The 22,327-nt window shown below is 46.6% G+C and overlaps 1 protein-coding gene and 1 long non-coding RNA gene across 2 annotated transcripts in view; one reads left to right on the forward strand and one right to left on the reverse strand.

Annotated features, from left to right (window-relative positions):
* Positions 1-14,935, forward strand: part of GOLGA3 (golgin A3) — a 41,080-nt gene extending 26,145 nt beyond the window's left edge. The window contains exons 13-24 of the mRNA XM_036921929.2: positions 662-925; positions 2,263-2,357; positions 3,079-3,295; positions 4,930-5,073; positions 5,784-5,981; positions 6,874-6,990; positions 8,857-8,996; positions 9,629-9,761; positions 9,988-10,110; positions 10,877-11,041; positions 11,835-11,998; positions 12,641-14,935. Coding sequence (XP_036777824.2) covers positions 662-925; positions 2,263-2,357; positions 3,079-3,295; positions 4,930-5,073; positions 5,784-5,981; positions 6,874-6,990; positions 8,857-8,996; positions 9,629-9,761; positions 9,988-10,110; positions 10,877-11,041; positions 11,835-11,998; positions 12,641-12,827 — 1,947 coding nt within the window. The 3' untranslated portion in view covers positions 12,828-14,935. The remainder of the gene's footprint in view (positions 1-661; positions 926-2,262; positions 2,358-3,078; positions 3,296-4,929; positions 5,074-5,783; positions 5,982-6,873; positions 6,991-8,856; positions 8,997-9,628; positions 9,762-9,987; positions 10,111-10,876; positions 11,042-11,834; positions 11,999-12,640) is intronic.
* Positions 14,936-21,420: 6,485 nt separating this feature from the next.
* Positions 21,421-22,306, reverse strand: LOC130680577 (uncharacterized). Its single transcript, XR_008993597.1, has 2 exons — positions 21,773-22,306; positions 21,421-21,502 (listed from the first exon to the last, which is right to left on the reverse strand). It is a non-coding gene; the product is annotated as an uncharacterized LOC130680577 (long non-coding RNA).
* Positions 22,307-22,327: the final 21 nt, after the last annotated feature.

A 22,327-nucleotide genomic window follows, 5' to 3' on the forward strand; every position in this document is an offset into this window, starting at 1 on the left:
GGGTGACATGGAGACACCGTCAGTTTTTGGAGGCACTTCACTAGTTCTATGCCATCCTTGCTCATCCCATTAACACCTCCAGAGTTAGGGTACATTTTCAGTGGGTTGGCATCCCTGATCACGCAAATCATGCCCCTTGATCATGCCAGAGAGTGTGCGCTGCTACCACAGAGGCTGACAGTAAACATGGTTGTGAAAAAATACACTGCAGTCCAGCATGGATGAGACATGTATAGGCCAAAGGGCATGGCACAGGTCTCGTGTTAGTAAAGCTCATGTTTCTGGGCTGGAAGAATGAGTGCAAGGTGTCACTCGGCGCCAGGATCTGAGGCAGGATGACCCTGAGGGAGGGATCTTTACTGATGAGGTATGAGCCAGGGGGTCCCTGTGAGAAACCAGGCAGTGCAGCAGAAGGGCAGAGTCTCCAGGCTCCCCAGAGAAGGTGGAAAGCTAAGGCTCCCAGCAGTGGCTCAGATGCTCCAAGCATCTCTAAGACCTGCTCAGAAGCACAAAACAGCAGCGTGTCTCAGTGACTGGTACCTTGGATCTGGTGATGTATGTTATCTTTAGCCCATAAACAGTTAAGCCTCAGAGAAGTGGTGAGTGTTTCTGTTTAAGCCAGTTGACCCTGTGCTGGCTGCAGCTTCCATCTTTTGAGCAGGTGATGGTGGAGGCCTACCGGCGGGATGCCTCCTCCAAAGACCAGCTCACTAGTGAACTGAAGGCCACAAAGAAGCGGCTCGACACAGAGGTGAAGGAGCTGAGGCAGGAGGTACTTCAGCTTCAGGGAGAGAAGAGGTCCACAGAGATAGAGCATTCACGCTTACAAAAGGATGTGTCCCGGGTCCATCAGCAGATCGCAGATCTTGAAGGGCATCTGCAATCAGTGCAGCAGGAGCGAGACCAGATGGAGGCGCACTTACAGGTCTGGGGCGAGTGGTTTGTGGTGCTCTCCGGGGGTGGAGGGGAGAAGGAGAGGCTCCCATCCTGTTGAGGCAGGCTTCCTTGGAGCTGCCAGCCACAGGAGACTCAGCTGCCAGGGAGTCTCCTAGGTTGAGGGATGGCAGGGCATTCTGTGCTATATGCATGAGGAAGGTGCGGCCGGGTCAGTCCCACTGCAGCAGCTGGTTCGGACTGGAAGTCTTAGTGCAGTGGGCCTTGCGATGGATCTTGTGCTTGGGTGGAGGTCCCTGAGGTCAGGGAGGTGAGCCCGGGAACTTGATGAGATGATGGTGGCTGGACTCCCGAGGGGCAGGGGAGAGAGACTTCAGTGCAGAGCTTCTCCTGTGGCTTGAAATGGAGGGATGAGCAGTAAGCTTGGGGTGGTGGTGGGCAGGCTGTTAGACTAAGGGCTCCATCAATAGGTGATGTTTGAAATTCCCAAGGGGGCCAGGTGGAATCCAGATTGGCAGGAGGAGCTGTAGGAACAGATGCTGGAGCTGGGAGTGCACAGGTGGGAGAAATGGCCAGGAGAGCATATGTGTGCGTGAAGGTGTGCAGTGTGAGTGCCCGAGCATCCTGGGACTGGAGAGGCAGCCAGTGAGGCGGGAGGGCAGGGGCACTCTGACAGTGGTTCCCAGCTCACTCCAGCAGTGCTTTTCCTGGGGTCTGTCCAACTCTGGACACATGCAGCTGGGGACACTGGACCTTTATAAAGTGATCATTTATAAAAAGGCAAGCCTCACAGCACTAAACTATGTTTTCTTCCTTTATCTTGCATCTACCTACCACTTCATCATTTTATTAAAAATAATAATAATAATAAGGGAGAAATGTGGGATTCACATATAAATCAAGTATAAAAATCAAACGAATATTCATATTTGACCTGATTGTTTATAGTTCATAATGCGTGATCAAAACCAAAAGTTTCTGTGATGACTGCCCTTGCACTGTTTACCATGTAAGAGCTTATTCACTATGTAAGAATTTGTTCACCATGTAAGAACTTGTTTGTTATGCTTCAGAAGATTGGAGACTGTTGAGAATTAGGCTTGGGGTGGATTAATGATTGTACATTGAGTCCCCTATACAGAATTTTATTCTTGTTAACAACCATTTGATCAATAAATATGAGAGTTGCCCTCTCAAAAAAAAAAAATTAAAATAGAAACAAAATTGTTATTTACAAAAAAAAAAAAAGGCAAGCCTCTTGGCCTCCAGGGCAGCCCTGAAAGGGCACAGTTCCCATGAGGCAGATCATGGACTTGAGCTGTAAAGGGGTTTTGCACACCTCACTTTGTTGCTTCCCTTCGTCTGAAGACTTTGCAGTTCGATAAAGAGCAGATGGTCGCTCTCACAGAGGCCAACGAGGCACTTAAGAAACAGATAGAGGAGCTGCAGCAAGAAGCTACAAAGTAAGTGGGCTGTTAGGCGTGTATTGGTGGGAGGAGTGGTTGTGGGCAGTGTGAGCTGGGGACGCAGTGCCCTCCAAGGGCCAGAGAGACCCAAGCACACCGTCCGCTGACCCCTTGCCAAGGAGATAAAACACTGGTGTCCTTGGCTCTATGGGACATGCTGTCATTCCTCTAACAAGTGCCCTTTGGTTTCTGTTTCTATGTCAAGAGCATGCTAAGACGCCCTTTCCCCCCAGCTCCCTGAGCAGGGCTAACATTTGTGTTCACCCCTTGCGCGTGTAACACACACACACACACACACACACACACACACTTTAACCCCTTGGTGAAAAGTGCACCACTTTGTTCTTATCAGCCAGTGTTATACTCATGATCCTGGTCATTGGCTTTGTTGCCACTGTTCAAGAATTCTGGGAACATTTCTCTCTGGAGGAGAGGGCTGTGCTGTGCCTTGGAGAGATCATCTAAACAGCTACAGGAGGGGGAAGGGCAGAATTAAGTGCAGTGCAGGCCTGTGGGGGGGCAGCTGATTCTGGGCAGTGCAGCAGCTGGAGAGGAGCAGGGCTGGGCACAGCACCCCCCAGAGCCCTCAAGGCAGGAGCTGGAGAGAGATAAGGATGGATTTCCAAGAAATGCTCAGCCTCCCCTTGTGTGTGAGAAAGCCTAAAGTCATGTCCAAGGTGAGTCCAGATTTCCCTCTGTCCCCTCTGCCATGCCCTAGGGCCATCACTGAACAGAAGCAGAAGATGAGACGGCTGGGCTCAGACCTGACCAGTGCTCAGAAGGAGATGAAGACCAAGCACAAGGCCTACAAGAACGCTGTGGGTATCCTCAGCCGCCGCCTGCAGGAGGCCCTCACAGCCAAGGAGTCAGCCGAGACAGAGCTGAGCCAGCTGAGAGCCCAGGCGACAGATGGTGGCAGTGACCTCATTCTGCACGTGGGTAACTTGTCTGCTCCTGGCCAGAGTTTTGGGGGATAGGACAGGTGGGGGCCGTGGTGGAGGAGGGGGCAGGGAGGGCTGGGGTCAGAGATTTGGACTTACTCATCCATATGATAGAAAGCAGGCCAATGGTCGGGTGGGGTGAGACCTGCCTGCTCTCCTGGTGGTGGGACTGAAGGCAGTTAGAAGGCAGGAGAGGCCTGACAGGGAGCCAGGTGGGCTTCCCTGCAGTAGCTCAGGGATGATGGGAACTAGACAAGGTACAGAATAGGAACCGGAGGGGCCAGTGGGGGCAGCTCTGAGGCGGCACCAGGAGCTCGTGGTCAGCGCTGGGAGGGAACAGCATGTGTGCACGCAGGACGGGCCCTCACTGCCCAGGTTGAGAGTGGGTTGCAGGTGGCCCTGTGGTGCCTGGCATGGCATCATTCTGGAGGAATCAGGGAAGGAGATCTGTGGGGGGAGTCAAGAGATGCAAGTGGCTATGAAACAGGCAGACTCAGGAGGAAGAGGGACCCTGCATGCAGGTGAGGGTCTGGAACAGTTTTTCCCACTGTAGGTCATGAAGCAAAAGCCTTTTGCTTTTGGGTTATTTTTTAGGATAAACAGAGTAGATGGCATCCCTGGGGAGGACGGAGGATGGGGACAGCAGGGTGGGGCATGTGGTTTGCAGGGGTTATTCGCATGACCAGGGTCCTCAATGTCACTCTGTGTTCAGTGACAGCACCCTGGTTCCCCACATCCCTGCCAGCCCTGGGTCAGGGGCAAAGCTACCTGAGTAAACTGACTGGCATCTCATTAGTTACTCTCCCACTTGAATCATTCCCTAATCAGCAGTTTCTTTTGGGAAGTTTGTCTCCGTTTCCATGCCATTAAAGAAACTGCAAGCAGGGAGAGCCCATATCATAGCATGGTGTTTTCTTGTCAAATTTAATAAATTAAATACTCCTTTTCCCTTGCTAACTTTATAAATGTCTAGAGAGGAAAATTTATTCAATTGCAGTTTCCCTTCTACTTTAAAATATTGTTCTTTTGGCTCACTGGCACCAAGTAGGGTCTGTCACCCACTGCTGTGCACCTCTGATTCCCAAGAACTGGAATCCTGCTGAGGCTGCACCTCACCACTTGTAAGCTGGGCACCTCAGGCAGGCTGTCCACCCTCAGACCCTCAGTAAAACGAGGCTGAAATGAGGTAAACAGTGGAGCATCCCTCACTAGGAAGGCTGAGTGCTCAGAACAGCACCTGCACCAGAGCAAGACTGTGTGCATGTGCACACACTTATACATTTACATGCCTATGTGCACATGTGTGTGCATGCATGTACATGTGGTATTCATCATACTATGCTTGGTTCAACTTACTTGCCACAGATAGTAATTTGTAGCCTTAACTGCAAGTCAAAATTTTTCTGAATTTTCAAAGCCTTTAATGGGAGAAGTTATTTGTGAGTCATTAACATGTGTTTGCTTTGGCCAGTTGATCAAGTCCTTTAAGGAAAGAGAAGTGCTGTACAGTGGTCAGCAGCCTCACACCATAGGTGTGATACATGGCTACCCTGGGAGGAAAGGAAGGCACCTGTCATGTGGCCATTTTGAGGCCCAGAACAAAACTCACCTCTCACCATGGCTCTTAGGAGAGAATCCAGGCCCTGGAGGTAGAGCTGCAGACCGTTGGCCACAGCAAGATGATGCTGGAGAAGGAGCTCCAGGATGTCATCACGCTGACTAGCCAGGAGTTGGAGGAGCACCAGGAGAAGGTGCTGGAGCTAGAGGATGAGGTAGGCTGAGCTCCCCTGCAGTAAGTCGAGGAGACAGGCCACACTGCCTGGTGCAGGGGCCTGGCTGCTGGGCATTGCCACTCTGCATTTCTGTGTCTGACCTCTTCCTTGGGTCTTTGACCACCTGCGTGTCCAGACACCCCCATGCATCTCGCAGCACAAGTGCTCTAGCAAGGACAACTATGTTCATTGCTTCGTGCGGTGGTTGTCAGAGTTCTTAGGGGCAGCTGTGCTCCCATTTAGAATGCTTTGGTTGCAAGTAACAAGAAACCCAGCTCAAACTGGTTTACACCTTCAAAAAAACTCCATGTAATTCTTACTCCCTGAAACAGTTGTGGCTTCAAGAAGGTGCCACACACAATAGCTTGGTGAAACCACCAAGGGCTCTGCATAGGGTCCCAAGGCTCCAATGTGGCTGTCAGCATGCAGGGCTCTGTGCATTGTTCGCCAGCTCTGTGTCACATTCAGCCCCAAGGCCACCTTAGTTGTGACCTAGACATGCCCCTCCAGGAGCAGGCTGCGTGCTGGCTGTGAAGCTTGCAGGGAATAGAAAGGTGGCCATGAGGCAAGGGCATGCTGCAGCTGGTGTGACTCATGGGCTCGAGGGTCATTTATTGTGTTCCAGTGTTAGCAATTCTGTTTCTGGCTGTGATAGCTCTGTCACCCAGAACATAATTACCTAACTTCACAGTGACTTTGGTTTGTTTCAGCTTCAAGAATCCAGGGGTTTTAGGAGGAAGATAAAGCACCTTGAAGAGTCAAATAAGAAGTTGGCTCTAGAATTAGAGCATGAGAGAGGGAAGCTTACTGGCCTTGGACAGTCCAACACAGCTTTGCGGGAACACAACAGCATCTTAGAGACAGCTTTAGCCAAGAGGGAAGCAGATCTTGTTCAGTTGAATCTTCAGGTATGCAAACTCATTTACCAGAAGCAGAGGGAGACTTCCTGGACACCAGGTAGTGCTCTGAACATCTTACCAGTATTGTCTGTGTTTAATCATCACAGCTCCCTGCAAGGAAAATGTTACACCTCCATCTCAGAGATGCAGAGGCTCAAAGAATCTGGTGAATTCCCAAGCCTCCTCTCCTAACTTTGAGTTCGGGGGTAGAGCTAGGGAACTTCTCACTCCCCCATAACTGAGTCATGGAAGAATGATCCTTAGTCCATCATTTCCCTTGTGGGTGGGCCACTCCTGGTGACACAGCTCAAGGCATCTACACTCTGCATAAGGGACTCTTACCTGAGGGTCTCATGAAATGCAGACTAGGATTCAAAACCTGGCAGGGTTCTTGTTTCAGACCCAGTTCTTACTTCTCAGGCTCTGCAACCTCTTAGGTGATTGAGGAGAGTCGGCATTTCTGAAAGTCTCCCAGTGGCCATTCGCAGCCAAATCCAGCCCTGCCATGAGTTACCTAGCAATTGGAGGGCTTGCGGACTTCCATTTGACACTAGTTCACCACCACATCCCAGTGGCATTACCTCCCTCTCCATGAGGGCATCTGCACTTACAACCCCTGATCAGTGTGCATCTTTTGAGTTCCTAGCTATATACTTGAATGTGATCATATGATTGCACCCCTACAATCTCAGATTTCTGTTTCTGTAAGTGCCCTCCAGAAATAGAATTCTCCCTGCTTTCTTAGCTGGTACACCGGGGGGTAACACACTGTGATGTTGTGCTGCCATGCTCCTAGGTTCCCCAAGTGGCCTTGGTCAGCACAGTCATGCTGCCGCTGGGGCTCTGCAGGCTTTTGGAATTTGACATCCTTCCTCACCTACCACTTCTGCAATGTGTGTAGGTGCAGGCAGTTTTGCAGCGTAAAGAGGAAGAGGACCGCCAGATGAAGCAGCTTGTCCAAGCTTTACAGGCTGCACTGGAGAAAGAAAAGGTCAAAGTGCACAGCCTCAAGGAACAGGTATGTGGCCACCTTCTGACTGGTTCTAAACTGCAGCCTCAAGGAGCCTTTGGAATGCAGTATCTCAGTGTCTAAAAACTGAGTGTGGGTACCCTTGACATATCAGTTCCTTTCCAAAAATTAACCATATGAATACCTTGGCTGACATGTTCTGAGAACAAAAGTGTCACTGCGGCATTAGTGACAGTGAGAAGCTGCAGAGAAGCCTAATGCTTATCAGTAGAAGAGTGGGCTTGGATTAAACTGAGATGCACTAGTGAGGGTCTAAGAAATGTACACAGATCTCCATAGATAGGCATTTTGCTAGGAAAAGATGTCCTGCATGTAGTGTTGAGTTTAAAGAGCAAACTACAGAACAATGTATGACCTCATTTGTAAAAAAAATGTTAAAAAAGCAACCAAGAAAGATGGTTGCATAGACCCTTTGTCATTTTCTGCATATGGGGCAGCATTCCTAGTTGGCTGCTTTCCATCAGGTGTTTACCAGTGCATGGGATCAGTCATCCATCAGAGAGGCCTGCCCTTAATACCCCTGCAAGCTAGAGCAGACCTCACACAATGTGTTCTCACTGCAGAGCCTTGTCTGTTGTGTCTGTAGAGCTTTCTCATGATGAGGGCTGTCCCTCATTTATTGTCATATCCCCATGCCTGGCACAGAGCAGGTGCTCAGAACATGCTCGCCATGTCCAAGGGTATGTGTGACCTGGGTTTTGCCACATCCTTTAAAAATTTCTCCATGATTATGTAGTAGACATGGAAAGAAATAGTTCTTTATTTCTTGAATGAGACAGTAAAACTTTCTAAAGATAAAACTAGTTTTAAGATATATTAAGAATATTTTGATATGAACAATTACTGGCTTGTTCTTGACCTGCTTCAGCCTTATCTGTAGTCTGTGAGTGGAGATGATGCAGGTCTGACAGTTCTGAGCTGATCAGTTGCACTCCCTCCTTTTCTGACCCCAACTTCCTGTCTTTTGCTCTGCGCTCAGGTATCACTAATTTTATTCTTGCCTTAAAGAACTAGGAAATTTGTAATTGACAGTTCTGGGGAAATAATGTATATTTGACTTGATTTCTTTAAGGGCAGTAATTGTGAATGATGCTTATTTATTTCCTGTTCTTGTGTTCCAAGTGCAGTTAGTCTGACTGTCCTGATTATAAAAAGAGTACATGCTAGTAAAAAAGAGAAAAAGTACAGGTCATCTTGAATCTCTACCTATGGACAACCACTATTAATGTCTTTTGGAATTTTTTACTTATTTATAAGAGATTTTCCTATGTTCATCTGTCATGTTATAAATATTTTTATTAAGCTTTTTTAAAATGAGCTTGCTGGTGCAGTTGAACAAGAAAACTAAATTATTAGGAAAAATGGAGAAGTCATTAAATTCTGAGAATTTGTTAAATTCTGAGAATTTGCTTTTCTCCTCAGAAACCTTGAGAGAAACAATTGTTAATTATGAAAAGGCCAGTTAATCATAAATGGATAACAATCAGTAGCTTTATTACAGTTAGTGTGAAGGAAAAGTAAATTCTTCCCCAAATACATGAACTATAAATAAATTTAACCAGAAATATGCAGGTATATTTGAAGAAGACTATACTGACTATTTAGACCAAGAAAATCTTGAACAATTTATTTGTTCATTCAGCAAATTCCAGCAGCTGCATGTTGCATGTTTGATGCCAAGCAAGGGTTAGGTACTTGAGTCTTTTACGGGTAACTCAAGAGGCTTTGGGAGAAAACCCTGCAGGAGCAGCAGCTGGGGGCTGGCAGGTAGCTCTCACCCAGCACAGGCAACACACTGGGCATCTTATGCATTGTTCTTGCTTTTGTACTTGACAGTGTTGGTGTCCCTCCTAGGTCACTGCTGCCAAGGCAGAAGCAGGACATAATCGCCGCCACCTGAAGGCCGCCACCTTGGAGCTGAGTGAGGTGAAGAAGGAGCTGCAGGCCAAGGAGCACCTGATGCAGGAGCTGCAGGCTGAGGCCCACGCTCTCCAGTGAGTGCCAGGCAGGCTGAGCAGGGCAGAGCAGGATCACTCAATGTCCTCATAAGGCTTCTGCTCCATCTCTAATGAGCACATTCAACACATTAGGGTCACCTGTGTTTTAGCAAATCACCTTGTATGCTGGTGGCAAATCTCAGGAGGTTGTACATGATTCCTGTCTCAAGAAGCCTGCAGCTTAACTCTGAAATTTCAGTCCTGATGCTGCTGGGCTCTCTGCACCTTGCTGGTCCTTTGTTGAGAACAGTCCTCAAGAGTCTCCCAGGGTGAGGAGCACTGGCCTGAGAGCAGTGGCCCTCTGCCCCTGACTCACTGTGGACTCTGGTTAGGGCAGCCTCCAAGAGGACATGTGTAGGGATACATGTTGGCCAGTGCATGTGCATTGGTCCCCAAGGCACCACAGTCTGTAAAGTAGCTAAGGAAGCATTCCTCCCAGGGGTTTTGTTGGTATTAGTCCAGACAGTACATTGTAAAGCTCCTAAAACAGTCCCTGCCTAGAGTGAGTATATGAGTTTTTGTCATTGGAAGTCTCAACCCAGGATGTTTAACATTGAGCTGACATTTCTGAGTGGAAAGGAAAGTTGGAAGGTTGCTGTGATTTCATTCTTCCCTGTTTTTTACATCAGGATTCAGGATGGGAAACATTCCCAGGAAATCGCACAGTTCCAGGCAGAGTTGGCAGAGGCCCGGGCCCAGCTTCAGCTCCTACAGAAGCAGCTAGATGAGCAGCTAAACAAACAGCCCATAGGAAACCAAGAGGTGAGCCTCCAGGGCAGCATTACGTCTCCACTTACCAGGGCCTGCAGAGCCCAGACTGTGCTGCTGGGCACACTGAGTTTCTCATTCACTGTCCACTTGGAAAGGGATGTTAATTTTTTCTAAGGATGATTATTAAACAATCACAGAGATAGAATTCAAGCAACTGTGTAGTGCAAAAAAGCCACTTTAAATGTTTTTGGTCCTATGACTTTTCTCCCTCCTCTAGATGGAAAATCTCAAATGGGAGGTAGATCAGAAAGAGAGAGAAATCCAATCCTTAAAGCAGCAGCTGGACTTGACTGAACAACAAAGTAAAAAAGAATTGGATGGTATACAACAGCTCCTGCAGGTATGTGTTGGGCAGGGTCCTGGGGCAGAGGCAGAGGCAGCACTGCCCAGGTTGGCTGATGGTCACCACACTGGCCCCGGGCAGCATGCTGAGTGTGAAACTTGAGCTGTCCATGAATTGAAGGCTCCTACCAAGCCATTCTGCCGACTTTACCCCATTTCAGAAAGAAGTCCAAGCCAACCAGCTAAGGAGACTGAGCAGACCATGGCCCCAGTGCCACACCTGGGGCCGAGCTGTGACAAGTACTGGAAATGGGATCTCATGAAGCCCAGTTAGTGAGACTGTACATGTGAAAAGTTTACCACTTTGTGATAAATTTCTCTACAAGGAAATCTATGTATAGTCTTGAGGAAATGATCAGGAACATAACTGTTGCTAAGATTCTTGATTGTAAATGTATGGCTTGAATAGCAATTAGAATTGATTTATATTCCTCCTTAGTAACAGGTTTCTTGTAGTAGCTGACCTTGGAATTTAAACTTGTGACTTTTGGGGTTTATCATAGAATGCAGATATGGGAGTATTATGGGTTCCTCACACAGGCTCTGAAACTTGGATAAGAAGATTGAGGGCATGATGCAGCTGGGTGCTTTGCAGTTTAGACTATTCAGAGGAATTATGCTGAGATAGGAGCATCACATACTTCATCATATAAAAACTAGTGTTGTGTTATTAGCCCCTTAGAGTTGTGACATACAAACCAAGATCTTATCAGTGTGCTTAAGATCTTTTATTTTTTAAAAATCTATGACTTCATTTTCTGTAGAATATCAAATCTGAGTTGGAGATGGTGCGGGAAGACCTGTCCATGACCCAGAAAGATAAATTTATGCTTCAAGCTAAAGTGTCAGAACTGAAAAACAACATGAAGACTCTACTCCAGCAAAACCAGCAGCTCAAGCTGGACCTACGACGCAGCACAGCAAAGATGGTGACTGGGCCCACTCTAGCTTTGTTTGGATGGGAGGTTGGCAGATTTCCTAGGCTTTCAGACACAAAGTTATATTTAACCAACATTGAGCAACTATTGTGTGGAAATAAATGAAGATGGAATATTCTGCTTAGACAACAGGCCAATCATTTTATTTTGGTGCCTTTTCCAAGAGAATGCTTGCTTCTTTCATACCATCTTGCTGTAAACCCAATGAGGGCATCGTTTGCCTGTGGCACCGAGCCCCTGCCTGCTGGGCAAGCCCAGTCGGGACAGCACTACTGTCGTGGGCTCTGCCCAGATGCGAACCTAATGCTTGTTTCCCTACTTGGTCTAGAGAAATACGTTCCAGTGCAAGACTGCTAAGATTCAGAGGTTTATTTAGCATCGTTTGCCTATCTGTGGAAAAAGTTTGAAGTCCTAGGATGAGTTGGAAAACTGACTTAATCTCTTAGGGAAACTCAGAGTCAAGGCTGTGGTCTTCATGGAAAGCCCCTCTGTGGGAGCTGCCCTTTAAAATTCAGCTCTGTCCTCCTGAGGAGCGTGGACTGCATTGTTTATACTCAGTCTTGTGCATTAGGAGGAGGCCTATTGAAATCAGCCAACATTCCTTGGGCCCCTGTGGCTGCCAGTGTTGCTGCCACAAAACAAAACCAGGAACAGGCCATCCAGGAAGGTGGTGTCAAGCTGGGGAGACTCCCGAGAGCACTTGTGGCAGTGCAGACTGATAGGACAGGGTGGGGTGTCAGCCTTCGAGGAGAGGCTTTCCCTAACACTGTGTTTTTAAAAACAGAGGAAGGAACTCAAAGGTGAGGCTGGCTCTTCCAGTCCCGTGACACCAGTTAAGATCCCTGACTGCCCAGTCCCAGCCTGGCTGCTGGAGGAGCTGCTGCGGCCCCCACCTGCTGTGAGCAAGGAGCCCCTCAAGAACCTCAACAGCTGTCTCCAGCAACTGAAGTATGCTGCATGTTCTGAGCTCTGTTTCACTTATTCTTTAAAAATAAATCACATGTTTAAATTGGAGGAATCTTCTCTGTTGCCAGCATTGAATGCCCAGCAGAGACTGAGCAAGTCTGTGTTAATGTTAATTGGGGTCACTCACCTCTTAATCCATGCTGTAAGGTGAGAATTGCCTAGAGCTAAACGACCCTGAGAAACCCTCAAGTCACCAGGACCTAATCCCTTAGATACCCCAAAGCTGACATTTTGTTCCTGTCAACATGAGGCCAATGTTTGAAGGACATGGCCACGTAGGGACATCTTTTTGGACCCTGTAAGTGGATGCCATGTTAACAGATCCTTGACTCTGCCTTTCCCACATTCTTCCTGAGCAGAAATCCATGTATGTGGAGCCATGTGGCCTATTGATTACAGGGAATAATATTGAGAGTCCCTTAAGTTCTGTGACTACCATTGGTTTTGCTGGTCCCAATCAGAGAGGTTCAGTTGGCCCCTGAAGGTGCCACAGATGCATGAATGAACTGCTGTTCAGTTCAGGCATGTCAGGGTCCACGTGCATGTTAATGGACTGCCTGGAAAGGGACAGCATGTTTCCTGGCTCTTTGGCATTCCTTCCTTACTTGCTTCCTGTCTCCCCAGGCAGGAGATGGACAGCCTGCAGCGCCAGATGGAGGCACACACTGTCACGGTGCATGAGTCACTGTCATCGTGGACTCAGGGGGACCCCACCGCCATACCTGCTCCCCCAGGAGACCACACCAACCCCAGAGGAGACACAGAGCTACATGGTCAGAGCAGGACCCCCAGAGAGGGACTGGAACAGTGACTGCCACACATCTGCACCTGGAGTGTTTGTAACTACTGAAAGGAATATTCTTTATCAATATTATTTATTGAACTGTGTGATCTATGTTTTTGTAAGAGATGGAAGTTAAGTTTTACATTTGCCTTTACAAGGGGTAAAATAACACACAAGAGCCAAGGCTTAGAGAAATAGTCATTTGTAGATCACAGCTTCTCCCACAAAACGACCAAATCTTAAAAACCTAGTTTAGATCTTAATGAAAAGTTTTTGAATGTGCCTGAAGGGTTATTTGTGAAGGAGAGATTGCCTTGAGCCAGCCAGCCAGTCACGAGTGGAAATGGCACTAGCAGGTCTGGTTTCTCACTTTCTGTTTGATTCAGTGAAAGCTTCACCTCCCTGCAGGAACGGAACTTTTTTTGCACCTTTGGTTTATATTTTATAATTTTCAGTAGGCATCCTGCCCAAGAGGGTTGTATATAAATACTGAAAATCGTAATCTAATCTTTAAAAAGTATATGTTCATATTATTTAAGAATGACCTGAATTGATTTTTGACTGCCTTTGAAAGTCCACTGTCAGGATATAATATACAGTAGAATTCAGGTGTCAGTCAGAAATTATATTTTAAGAAATACAATTATTTTATTTACTCTGCCTTCTAAAACCACATATTCTTAGAAGGGTTGTTTTGGTTTTGATGTATTGGTGTGCTTTGCCCAGCACGTCTGGCCTGGTCTCCCATGTGGCCACCCTCAGAGGGTCGCAGCCTCCTTCCACCCAAGGCCGCTATCTGGAGGGACTGCCCGGAGCCCCAGCCCCATAGCCGCTCCACAGTCAGCATGCCCAGCATTTCCCCAAAGGCACCCACACACTTTTAAGTCTAGAAGCCGCCATGACAAAGCCCCACCCATTGGAGAAAATGGCAGGTCCGTCCTTAGATCGGCTGTGCTCCCCTCTGCACAGTGCAGAGCCAGATCACCCACAGGGCCTACTTGGAGCAAGTGGGCACCCCTTCCTTCTGCCACAGGCTCTGCTTGCCCACCTGTGCATGTGCCTGGTGTGTGCTCCTGTGTGGGTACTGTGCGTGGGTGTGCGTGGCATGGGTTCCTGCTCCTAGGTGTGCGTGTATGTGTTGGCACATGGGCATGAGCACCTTGCATACACGTGCATGAGGTCCTTGAGTGTGCATTGGCACGTCTTGTGGGTGTGGTGTGGGCCCGTTGCGCGAGTGGGCACTTTGTGTGATGGGCTTGTGCTTCACTGTGCAAGTGCACACCTGACAACAGTTCCCACCCTGCTCAGGCTGTTGCTGCCCCCACTTGGTCCCCAGTGAGCTCCACTCCAGCCCGGAGGAGACCTGTCTCCAGGGGCTTCTCCATCAGCTCTGTGCCCAGAGCTCCATATCTCTGGGGTGGGCGTGGGGAGGGAATTTGCTGAGGGTTCACTACAGGTCAACCTGCTTACCGTGTCTGGAGTAGGGAACGGCCTGTGGCTGTTAAGTCGCTGCTTTTCTTATCTTCTGAAGAGCCTTGTGTTGTGGCTGTCAGGCAGATGCCCGGGCTGGCAGCTCCCAGGTGAAAAAGGCTGCTGCACTTAGATGAGACTCCTATGGCCGGGATCCCCCCAGAAGACGGAACCTCTCGTGGTGAAGACACTGGTACACCGTGACTGCCGAGGCCCCAGGTTTGCAAAGTCACTGCAATGTTCATCCTGCTTCCATGAGTGTTAAGCAAACGTTAAACGTCACATGAAGATTCCTAATGGCAAAAGGGACCGGAGTAGTCTGGGTGACAAATGACAAGCGTCCTGGGGCTTGAGGTGAGTGGCCAGGAGCGGTGTGGCCCTTGAGCCCCATGCAGACAGGCTCCAGAAGAGTCCGTGGTGGTGTCCTGGCTTATGATGGGATCCTGGACGGTGACATTTTACAGGGTCTGGACAGCTTGGTGGCTTTAAGTTACTCATTTCTACCAAAAATTTTTTCAAAAGGGAGTCCTCAGGTTGGGTGCTCAGGGGAAAGTTGTCACTGTGCACAATGAATTGTGATTTTAAAAAGCATGTTGACTTTCTTAGAAATTTAAGTGTGCTTGGGAATTTCTTAAATTTTGTGCAATAAACTATTTTTTGTTAAAGATTGTCGTATTTCAGTGGGGCCTTCATTTTAATGTTTGTGTTTTGTCATATTTGGGAGTAACTTTTATCTCATGTTGTTACAAATTTTGTTCAAATGCTTGTCTTAAAAGAATTTTATTGTTCAGCCAAAGTTTCATACAGCTTTGGAGTCTAATGTGTGGTTGGCCTTGACGGTAGCATCTCACAGGTATCTCTTCCTGGGAGCCCACCCTTCACTTGCTGCCATATGCAAGTACCAGGAGCTAAGCAGCTATGGGAACACAGGGATGTACTGCTGAGGCAACCTGGAGAAAAGGAGGCAGTGCCCTGGAGGCCAGAGATGTGCATCCTCACCCACTACCTCTGTGGGAGGGCCCTCAGCCAGTCTGAACATGTCCTAGACGTAGCTCTGAACATAGCCCTGGACATGCCCTAGACACAGCACTTGGCCAGCCTCGACGCAGCCCTGGACACAGGATACTGTGCTCATGGCCATAGTAGTTGGGCAGTAATCTCAGTCTTGATTTTGTGGTTCTCCAGTTTCACCTGTCTTTTCAAACATCAGGCCAGATAATACAGATTTTCCAGTTAAGTGTTATCATTAGTAACCAGCACGGTAAAAACCGTACAGAAAAAGGGAAGTAAACCAGTGATCACAGAATGTGATTCTGTAGTTGGATTTGCACAATTTTTCCTATGACTCCACTTTATTAGCTTCTGGTAATCAAGGATCAAGTAATACATTTACTACACAGATCTAAATAAAGATTAGATCTGACCATCTCCTTTTATGACCTTAACTTCCTGAAATATTGAGGATGCAATGCGGTTTTTCTCCTCAGTAATCACGAAGGGACTGGTTAAATGTACCTGAACTTTTTATTTTTGCCTATAAAGTGTCTTAGAGGGCTGACAATATTGGCAGGAATGTGCATTCAGTGTAGGATCGAGGATTTACCACTAATGGGAGGTTCTGTATTTAAAAAGTAGTTCACAAAGAAATCTCAGACTTCATGCAAATTATGTGAGATGCATAAATAGGATTCTTTACACCATTGCCATCCAGATCAGTGGATAAACACAATAGCTATCAGAAGAGTGGTCAAGCATTTCCTAGATGAATTCTCAGCAATCAGTAAGTTCTAATACTGGAAGCAGCATTTACTGGAATTCTGCTTGCCTTTATGCATGTTCACTTAATGAATGTTGCAGATTCCGGTAAAACGTACTTGGCAACAACTTTTCCTGGAAACGGGGGGATATTAAAATGTTCCTGGTGCCTTTATTTGCCTGTTTGGTGTGCAGTGGATCTCCTGTGCAAGCCCTTGTCTCCAGGCTAAGGTGGCGCCTCCCGGAGCTTGAGGAGCTTGAGGTGGAGAGCTCACATCCCTCCAGAACACATGCTTCCGAGCCAGTTGGAAGTGTGTGTATCCAGCAGCATGTAGGGAGAGAGTGGGTGGCAGCTTCAGGAAACACCTGGAGGTTCTGATCTACTCAGCTCTCCACTTGGCTGGGAATTGCTGGAGAAAATGAACTGCAGGCTTTTTATATACAATCTAGTCAGAACTCCACAGAGGGATAGATAATACCTGGCTGATAAAGTGTCTCACAGGACTCTAATTTTATGAACCTTAAATGAGCTTTTAATGTGCATTTCTAAATGCTTGATAGATGTTTTGAAATGCTTTCCCCAGTACTTAAAACTCAGTGTGTCGAAAGCTAAATAGCTCACCTTCATCCAGAAACAGTACTTTGATTAACTTCTCTGTGCTAGTGACACGGTTACTCAGGCCATCCGTGACATCCTTGTCCCAGCACACACCCACAGCTCCCTGCCTCTCCTTTCTCTGCATCAGCTTACAACCCAGCTCAGCTATGGAGCTAGCCCTGTAATGGTCTGCTGGCCTTCAGAACTATCCTGCCACTCCTGTCTGAAGGACACATTTGCTCATTGATTCTAGTGGCCCACTGACCCTGCAGGATCACTTGAGTGCACACAGCTTGGCTTTCAAATCCACTACCCTCTGGCCCTAATCAGCCTCTCCAGCTTTACTTCTCAGCTCATTCAGCATTTATTAAGTAGTAACCACTAGTTCCTTCTTCCAGGTATTCCTCTTCCTCTGCCTTCCAGGGAGATGGCAGATACACACTGCTGAGCAGGAAGCTCAGCTCAAGCCAGTGAGATGGTGCCACAGGCTGTGTCCTTTCTGGGCCAGAGCATTGACCGGCTCCAATGAAACCCCCCACTATGGCCATAGTACTATGGCGGCCAGCATGGGTGGAAGTAAGAGCAAGAAATTAGCCTTGTTCTTTGCAGCCTCTGGAGACTTCAGGGTTATTTGTTACTGCAACATGACCCAGCCTCACCTGACCAGTGTAAGCACGGGCCTTGCTGGACATCTCGCTGGCTTTCCTTGCCCTGTGCTGCCTCCACCTGGCTTTCACTCACTGAGTAGATGTCAATGCTTGTGGCTGTCAAGCTTTATATCCAGAGCTACTTATAAACCAGCTCTCCATGGGGAAGAAGCCTGATAAGTAGGATTTGGTGATTTCTCAGGTGTAGATGCCACACCAGGGCAGATCTGAAGCCCCCAACATGAAGTGTTGGAACCAGGAAGGAGTGTGGGCTATCACAGGTAGGAGACTCCCACACGTGGCTGGCATCCTCTAGCAATGAGACAGCAGGAAACAGACCTAGCTCAATTGCTCTCTCCTTTACAAAACCTTCCCTGACCCCCAACTCAAAATGTTCCTTCCCTTTATATATATATGGAACTAAGTTTATACCATTTTGCATTGTATTTTTTCAGAGCTATTTTACTGGAACTACCATGAGTATGTAAAGCAGGGGGTGGAGTGCTATCTATGTCTTTTTATTATAGTTATTTCTGGAGAGTCCTTATTTTTTTTTATTAAGGTATTATTGATATACACTCTTTTGAAGGTTTCACATGAAAAACAATGTGGTGACTACCTTTACCCATATTCTCAAGTCCCCACCCATACCCCAGTGCAGGCACTGTCCATCAGTGTAGTAAGATGCCGCAGATTCACGATTTGCCTTCTCTGTGCTACACTGTTTTACCCGTGATCCCCCATACCATGTGTACTAAACATAATACACCTCAATCCCCTTCTCCCTCCCTCCCGACCTTCTTCCCCCATTCCTCTCTTTGGTAACCACTAGCCCCTTCTTGGAGTCTCTGAGTCTGCTGCTATTTTGTTCCTTTAGTTTTGCTTCGTTGTTATACTCCACAAATGACAGAAGTCATTTGGTACTTGTCTTTCTCTGCCTGGCTTATTTCACTGAGCATAATATCCTCCAGCACCATCCATGTTGTTACAAATGGTAGGATTTGTTTCTTTCTTATGGCTGAATAGTATTCCATTCTGTATATGTACCACCTCATCTTTATCCATTCATCTACTCATGTACACTTAGGTTGCTTCCATATCTTGGCTATTGTAAATAGTGCTGCAGTAAACATAGGGGTGCATATGTCTTTTTGAATCTGAGAAGTTGTATTGTTTGGGTAAATTCCAAGGAGTGGGATTCCCAGGTCAAATGGTATTTCTATTTTTAGTTTTTTGAGGAACCTCCATACTGCTTTCCACAGTGGTTAAACTAGCTTACATTCCCACCAGCAGTGTAGAAGGGCTCCCCTTTCTCCACAACCTTGCCAACATATGTTGTTTGTCTTTTCGATGCTGGCCATCCTTACTGGTGTGAGGTAATATCTCACTGTGGTTTTAATTTGCATTTCCCTGATGATTAGTGATGTGGAGCATCTTTTCATGTGTCTGTTGGCCATCTGAATTTCTTCTTCGAAGAACTGTCTCTTTATATCCTCTAACCATTTTTTAATAGGGTTATCTGCTTTTTGGGTGTTGAGGCATGTGAGTTCTTTATATATTGTGGATGTTAACCCCTTGTTGAGTATGTCATCTACAAATATATTCTCCCATACCGTAGGATGCCTTTTTGTTCTGTTGATGGTATCCTTTGACATACAGAAACTTTTTAGTTTGATGTAGTCCCATGAGTTCATTTTTGCTTTTGTTTCCCTTGTTCAAGGAGATGCGTTCAGGAATAAGTTGCTCATGCTTATATTCAGGAGATTTTTGCCTATGCTGTCTTCTAAGAGTTTTATGGTTTCATGACTTATATTCAGGTCTTTGATCCATTCCAAGTTTACTTTTGTGTATGGGGTTTAACAATAATCCAGTTTCACTCTTGCATGTAACTGTTCAGTTTTGCCAACACTAGCTGTGGAAGGAGCTGTCATTTCCCCCATTGTATGTCCATGGCTCCTTTATCGTATATTAATTGACCATATATGTTTGGGTTTATGTCTGGGCTCTCTAGTCTGTTCCACTGGTCTATGGGTCTGTTCTTGTGCTAGTACCAAATTGTCTTGATTAATGTGGCTTTGTAGTAGAGCTTGAATTTGGGGAGCATAATCCCCCCAGCTTTATTCTTCCTTCTCAGGATTGCTTTGGCTATTTGGGGTCTTTTGTGGTTCCATATGAATTTTAGAAAGATTTTCTCTAGTTCATTGAAGAAATGCTGTTGGTATTTTGATAAGGATTGCATTGAATCTGTAGATTGCTTTAGGCAGGATAGCCATTTTGACAATATTAATTCTTCCTATCCATGAGTATGGGATGTTATTTCCATTTATTGGTATCTTCTTTAATTTCTCTCATGAGTGTCTTGTAGTTTTCAGAGTATAGGTCTTTCACTTCCTTTGTTAGATTTATTTCTAGGTATTTTATTCTTTTTGATGCAACTTTGAATGGAATTGTTTTCCTGATTTCTCTTTCTGCTAGTTCATTGTTAGTGTATAGGAATGCCACAGATTTCTGCGTGTTAATTTTGTATCCTGCAACTTTGCTGAATTCAGATATTAGATCTAGTCCTTTTGGAGTGGAGTATTTAGGGTTTTTTATGTACAATATCATGTCATCTGCAAACAGGGACAGTTTAACTTCTTCCTTGCCAATCTGAATGCCTTTTATTTCTTTGTGTGGTCTAATTGCCGTGGCTAGGATCTCCAGTACTATGTTGAATAGAAGTGGGGAGGGTAGGCATCCTTGTGTTGTTCCTGATCTTAAAGGAAAAGCTTTCAGCTTCTCACTATTAAGTATAATGTTGGCTGTGGGTTTGTCATAAATGGCCTTTATTATGTTGAGGTACTTGCCCTCTATACCCATTTTGTTGAGAGTTTTTATCATGAATGGATGTTGAATTTTGTCAAATGCTTTTTCAGCAACTATGGAGATAGATGATCATGTGATTTTTGTCCTTCTTTTTGTTGATGTGGTGATGTTGATGGATTTTTTAATGTTGTACCATCCTTGCATCCTTGGCATTCAATTCACAATCTTTCAAATGAGTTCTCTCCTCTCTGAACAATTGGGATTTAGAACACAATTCTGTATGATGGGGATGACCCTATGCCCCTTAAAGGCATAAAAATATATGACTTTTATGTTATTCAAACTGTGAAAGTAGTAGTAACAGTTAACATTTATGAAGCCTCTATAGCAAAGACTTGGCTTGTATTAATCCTCACCTCTGAGATAGGTGTGATTATCACCCACTATTTAAATTAGGTTCACTGAAAGTTACAGGTAGGGGGCAGACAGGATTCAAGCCCAGGTGGTGTGGCACTTATTCATAAAAAGGTAAAAATGGGGGTGCAGCTGCAGAGACATATTCTCAGGGTACTCAGTAAAAACAAACAGTAAGATCTCATTCTAACAAGGCGCACTTTATTCCTTTTAAAATGTACACAAGGTTCATGCTAAAAAAGGCACAGATTTTAAGTGTACAATTTGGTTTTGACAAATGTCAACCAGTGTGTACTTGTGTCATCAACCCAAGCAAGATGTGGGGAGTATTTCTTTCCTAATTGTTTCCTCATGCCCCTTCCCAGTTAACCATGTAAAAGCAACCACCGTGGGCTTCTATTTTCCCACGGAGAGCTGCAGAACCATAGGGAGGTTCATGTTCTACTTCACATGAAACTGCCTATATCCTACAGTGGTTAACTCATTTTACACTTCCAACAGCAGCGTATAAGAATTCCAGAACCATTCCACATCCTCATCAAAATTGGTATTGCCAATCTTCGAATTCTAACCATTTTGGTGGGTGAAAAGCAGTATTTAATTGTGGTTTTGATCTACATTTCACCCATTCCCAAAATCACTCTTCTATTGTGCTCAATTGGTTGTTAGTACCATGCAAAACTTTTTTAAAATCAGGGATGTCAACTGTATTTCTTAGGTCTTTTTTTTACATTTAAAAAATAATGTATAAATTACACAGTAAAATTCACCCTTTTACTGTACAGAGTTGGGACAAGCACACCTGGCTGTGGGACAACACAGCATGCTTCTTCCCTTCTATCAGCCCCTAAACTTTCCGGAGCCAATACACAGTGTTAAAAACCAAAACTCACAATTCATAGTGTTAAAAAACAAAATTCAGTCAAGCAAATTTGAGTATCTAATTGGCTTTATTAACCATTTCATGAATCGGACAGCATCCCATCTACCAAGTAGAAAAATGCTCCAATGTGCTGTAAAAAAATGGAAGGTTTTTATACACAAGAAAGTGAAACATAGTGTTATCAAGAGACCAGATATTGTTTCAGGTAAGGTCACCCTCCCTTAAGAGGAACAGGGGGGTTTCCGAAGATCACTAAGCAGTTCCAAACCGATTGGTTTAAAATTCCACTCCCGGAAGTGGCAGAAACTGCAATTAGGTTGGGCGTTAAGCCCCAGCAGAAGTAAACCTACTTAGGGCCTGTGTTTTTAACAGTCACCCGGTTCCACCCTGCCTCCTGTACCTTAGGGAGGCCGTCAAAGGCAGGGGTCAGGCAGCTGCTTCCAATCGGCTCTGCATGGGGGACCCCAGCCCCTCAGCTTGGCCGCCAGAAGGTGAGTTCAGACCCGCAGGAATGGAGGGGGTGAGTCATCCGGCTTTCGAAGCCCCGGCGTGAGGCTCACTCTCCGCGGACTGGTTCTCAGGAGCCCCAGCTACCAGGACCTCTGCTGTTCCAGCGACACTTAGAATCAAAGCCCCACTCTGCCTGGAGGTTCTGGGTCACCGCGACTCCGCGAGCGGCCCGTGCCCACCCAGACCCCGGCACAGTTCGCCACGAAACCGGCCTAACCGCAGCCCGGACGCGATCACCGGCCACCCTTCTCCGGACCCGCAAGTCCTAGACCCCAGAGCGGGACCCCTTCCCACCCAGAGCCCGCGCTTGGCCGGCCGCCTCAGGACCTCGCGCCGCGTCCGGGCTGTCCGCGCCACCTCCTGACGGCGCGTTCTCCCGCCCGCGCCGCCAGGGTCGAATCCGGGGCCGCGCTCCCTCTCAGGACCGCCGGGTGTAGTGACGAGC

This window comes from Manis pentadactyla, chromosome 14 (assembly GCF_030020395.1).
Source record: "Manis pentadactyla isolate mManPen7 chromosome 14, mManPen7.hap1, whole genome shotgun sequence".
In the NCBI taxonomy this organism is placed as follows: Eukaryota; Metazoa; Chordata; class Mammalia; order Pholidota; family Manidae; genus Manis; species Manis pentadactyla.